Source organism: Phasianus colchicus, chromosome 26, assembly GCF_987193195.1.
Source record: "Phasianus colchicus chromosome 26, bPhaCol1.hap1.1, whole genome shotgun sequence".
NCBI classification, from domain to species: domain Eukaryota; kingdom Metazoa; phylum Chordata; class Aves; order Galliformes; family Phasianidae; genus Phasianus; species Phasianus colchicus.
In genome coordinates, this window is record NC_143461.1 from 1258155 (window position 1) to 1261713 (window position 3559).

At 51.6% G+C, this 3559-nt stretch overlaps 1 protein-coding gene across 3 annotated transcripts; it reads right to left on the reverse strand.

The window, feature by feature from the left end:
• Positions 1-2102: 2102 nt before the first annotated feature.
• Positions 2103-2911, reverse strand: LOC149914910 (feather keratin Cos1-1/Cos1-3/Cos2-1-like). Of its 3 annotated transcripts, none has more exons than XM_090124921.1 (2): positions 2813-2911; positions 2103-2429 (listed from the first exon to the last, which is right to left on the reverse strand). In XM_090124921.1, the coding sequence occupies exons 1-2, from the start codon at positions 2909-2911 to the stop codon at positions 2103-2105; spliced, it is 426 nt and encodes a 141-aa protein (XP_089981047.1). The 3 variants fall into 3 exon arrangements, with proteins under 3 accessions (XP_089981047.1, XP_089981046.1, XP_089981045.1); XM_090124920.1 differs by having other exon boundaries at positions 2807-2911; XM_090124919.1 differs by having other exon boundaries at positions 2103-2417; positions 2792-2911.
• Between the last annotated feature and the right edge of the window lie 648 nt (positions 2912-3559).

The window sequence follows — 3559 nt, forward strand, 5'->3', positions numbered from 1 at the left end:
AGGAAGTCTCCTGGGAGTTACAGCTCATTCTTCTCTTCTGCGACCAAGTGACCAGAAATATCCCACGCAATCAAAAGAGTGTAGAGTAACTGATAAGGCAAAAAAAACTGAATCCAGGAATACCCCATCCTGCTAGTAAGTCATTTTCAAGCATGGGCAGTCCTTCTCCACAGGCCTACTCTCAGTGTGTTCTCTCAGACCTGGGATTGCAATCACCCAAGTGCAACACCGTGCACATGACCTACATGAATTTCAAACGGGCTGATTTTCATGCCTGTCTTGGTCCCTATGGATGCCATCAATTACCTCTGTCGCATCACATGCCCCATTCACCTTAGTCCAATTGGCAAATTTGCTGAGGGTACGATCAATCGCACTATCTACGTCGCAGCTAAAAGCTGCTTTGAGCAGTCCTAGAGTGTGGTGCACTTTCAGTCTCATCAGGTGGCCTTCAATGTGCTCTGCTCTTACAGTCGGAGGGATTTTGCTCCCCCAACCCCTGCCTACAGGTTCAAGGATGTGAGAGACCTGGGATGCCTGATTACCAATGAAGACTGGGGTGAAGAACTTGCTGAGTTCTTTGCAGCCTTAACAATGTCGGCTGAAGACTTTTCACCATTCTCATTTATCAGAGGGAGGACATTCTACTTCAGCTGTGCCTTCTGACCAGCGAACCTCTAGAATCTCATCTTCTTATTTACCACACCCTTCAACAAGTTCAGTTCCACCTGAGCCCTGGCAGTCATGATTGCATCTCTGCGCATCTGGACAGCAGGCCTGTAGTCTCCCTAGGCCACCCATCTCAGCTTCCACCGGCTATACCTTTCCTCATTATCCCCCAGTTTGACCATCCAGTCCTTGCTCAGCCATACTGGTTTCCTGCCTTCTCTGCCTCATTTCTTACCCTGTGGGAGGGAGAGCCCTTCTGCTCTCAGAAAGGTGTCCCTAAAGGACTGCCTGCTCTGCTCAGTTCCTGTGTCCCTAAGGACAGTCTCCCAGAATACCTCAATTAACACAGGATGCAGACAGGGAATAGGAGAGGTGGCATCAATGATCTAACTTATTCGCTAGGAGGATTTTGACATAATCAAGAGAAGGGTGAACTGGGACAAAGTGATTCTGTAGATGCATCACAACAGATCTCGGTTTTAAATGCAGATGACTCTAGCCCAGAAGCACCTACAGGACATTGCCCTGAAGCAAGCAGCACGTGGGTTATGCGTAGAAGGTTTTGGTGCCAGGGTGAGAGCAGGAGCTGGCACCCAGGCCAGGGCCGGGCCCAGGCCCAAGAGCGGCCTGGCTGAAGGCTCCACACAGTGACTACGGCGGAGCAAGAAGGAGCCTGGCCAAGCCAGGAGGTCAACAGAAGGCCAGGCCAGAGACAGGCTCTCATTGGTCAAGACTCCCACTCACATGATGTGCTCCAGGCTCTAAGGGATATGTCTAAGCAGAGACACATCGAGGCAAGGACTAACAGCCATCGGTTAAATAGTAGTCGTGGATTACTTCCTCTGCTCCAAAAGAGGGTGCCTGAAAGATGAAATTGCAGCAGTGTGCGCTGGCTGGCCTCCCATATACCTAGAAGAGTGATGGAATCTCCCTGGATGATTCCCACTAAAGCCATGGCTTTCTCCTTTGGACATCTGTGCGCAAATGGCAAAAACAGAAACACCAAAGGACACAGAAGAGGATGCAGCAAGTGTTTAATGAGTCAGAGGAGGGAAACGAAGTCACTGCAAGTGCAGACAGCAAGGGTGGGGAGCAGCAGGAACAGACACGAACATGTTCCCCAGTCCTGCAGCAGCGTTGCCACCAGGCCCACACTTATTGGCCAAGAAAAGAAGAGAGGTTGCAGGTGGCTTTAGGCTGGTCTTGAGGGTACTGACAGAGATCTCTGAGGCAAAAAGACAACTGAGATACTAGATAGGAAGAGAGAGCAAAAGAGAATTCTGGTAGATTTTCTCCATGTGGTCAGTGAAGTCCAGCTGGCCCCGTCCTGTGTGTCTTGCAGGGCAGAAAGAGCAGCACAAAGTCTGTTCTTCTGTCCAGTACCACGTTGCGATTTCCAGGGGGACCTTGACTGGGAGCAGTGCCCAGCACCTTTAGCAGGGGGTGCACCTTCTGCCACAGTAGCGGCTGGAAATGCAGGAGAGGTCCAAGCCCCCCGAGGTGATGGGCACGCCCTGACAGCTGAGGATGCTGCCGACAGCAGCGGAGGTGGAGGATCCGACGGCGGTGTTCTGCGGGAAGGAGCTGAGGATGGGTCCGGGCAGGGTCACCACCACGGGAGAGGGCTCAATGACGATGGTGGAGGGCTGGCACTGCCTGACGCAGGGCTCGTTGCAGCTGCTGGCCAGAGGAGTTGGGCCGCAGGGCTGGCATGGCACACACGGGTCGCAGCAGGACATGTCTCGGGACTGGCGAAACACCTGTTGGGAGCGAGAGCAGGAAGGAAGCAGAACATAGGGACATATGAGGAACAGATGTGCAACAGGCCACGAATAGACCAAAGCACATGCGCTATTGGCATCTGAAGGATGTGAAGGGGAAGTCAAAGGATTCTTGGGCTCCAGATATCCAGCTATCTGCTGGCCAGAAATACCCTCCCGTACCTATCCAGATAGTTCCTAAATTTGAGCCCGCACGCTACCTACACACAGGCTCAGAGTCCTGGACAAATCTGCACTTCTCTTCCCCAGGACAAGCAGTCCCACGATTTGGCATGAAACAGAGGTGATAACATCTCAGACATTCACTGTGCTGAGACCTCCCTTAGTTGATCGGCAAGGACAGGAAGGAGCTTCACACTCACCTGGTTCCCAAGGAGAAGAAGGTAAGAATAGTGGATGAGAGAGCAAGGAGCCGGGGTCCCTTTTATACTGGACCTACGATGACCTATGTCCAGAGGCATTGCTTACAGTGGTGATTATTTTCTGACAAGCTTTTCTTGTCCAGAATGCAAATCATCCCAGATAATGATATGGGTGGTCTGCTGGCTTCCTGTGTAGTTCAGTTTCATTTCTGGCTTTATGCCATGCCACTTCCTGACTGAAGGCATCTTTTGGGAGGCATGAGGGGAAGCCCAGGCATTTCCGCACAACAAACACCAGTGAGAGCAACAGACTCATTTCATGTGCTACAAGAGTCCAGCAAAAGCAGATGGTGTCAGCCTAGGTCATTCCTTAAGGTTTCTTTAGGGGCCCACTGGGAAGAGGTGTACCAGCTCCCGAGTGTGACCTTCTCCCGCTTGACCCTTCTCTCTGGAAAATTCTGCTGCCCTGTTTTGCCTCCTCCCCTTCTGTCTCACTGATCATGGAATGGAGCACCAAGTTGCGCAGAGTCCTCTCCAGACCTCAAAAAAAGTCTCGAGAGCAAATGCTGCAACAGCAGGGCTATTTTAATAAGAAAAAAAGTGACGGGAGCCGTACAGACAACGGGTAAATCATATACCCACCCAGGTGCGGGAAACGCCGATTTAGAGCAGAATCACACGGGACTAAGAGGATTATTCCCGTGTTTCACTGTGTAGATCCTGCTCCAAGGCATCAGGGCTGGGGGA

What these genes read in the sequence shown, in the direction of transcription:
- LOC149914910 (XM_090124919.1), bottom strand. Translation starts at nt 2,911, where the DNA reads ATGCCTCTGGACATAGGTCATCGTAGGTCCAGTATAAAAGGGACCCCG. An exon ending in TGAGTGTGAAGCTCCTTCCT is followed by an intron (nt 2,418 to 2,791) that starts GTCCTTGCCGAT and finishes GTGTTTCGCCAG; the next exon opens with TCCCGAGACATGTCCTGCTG.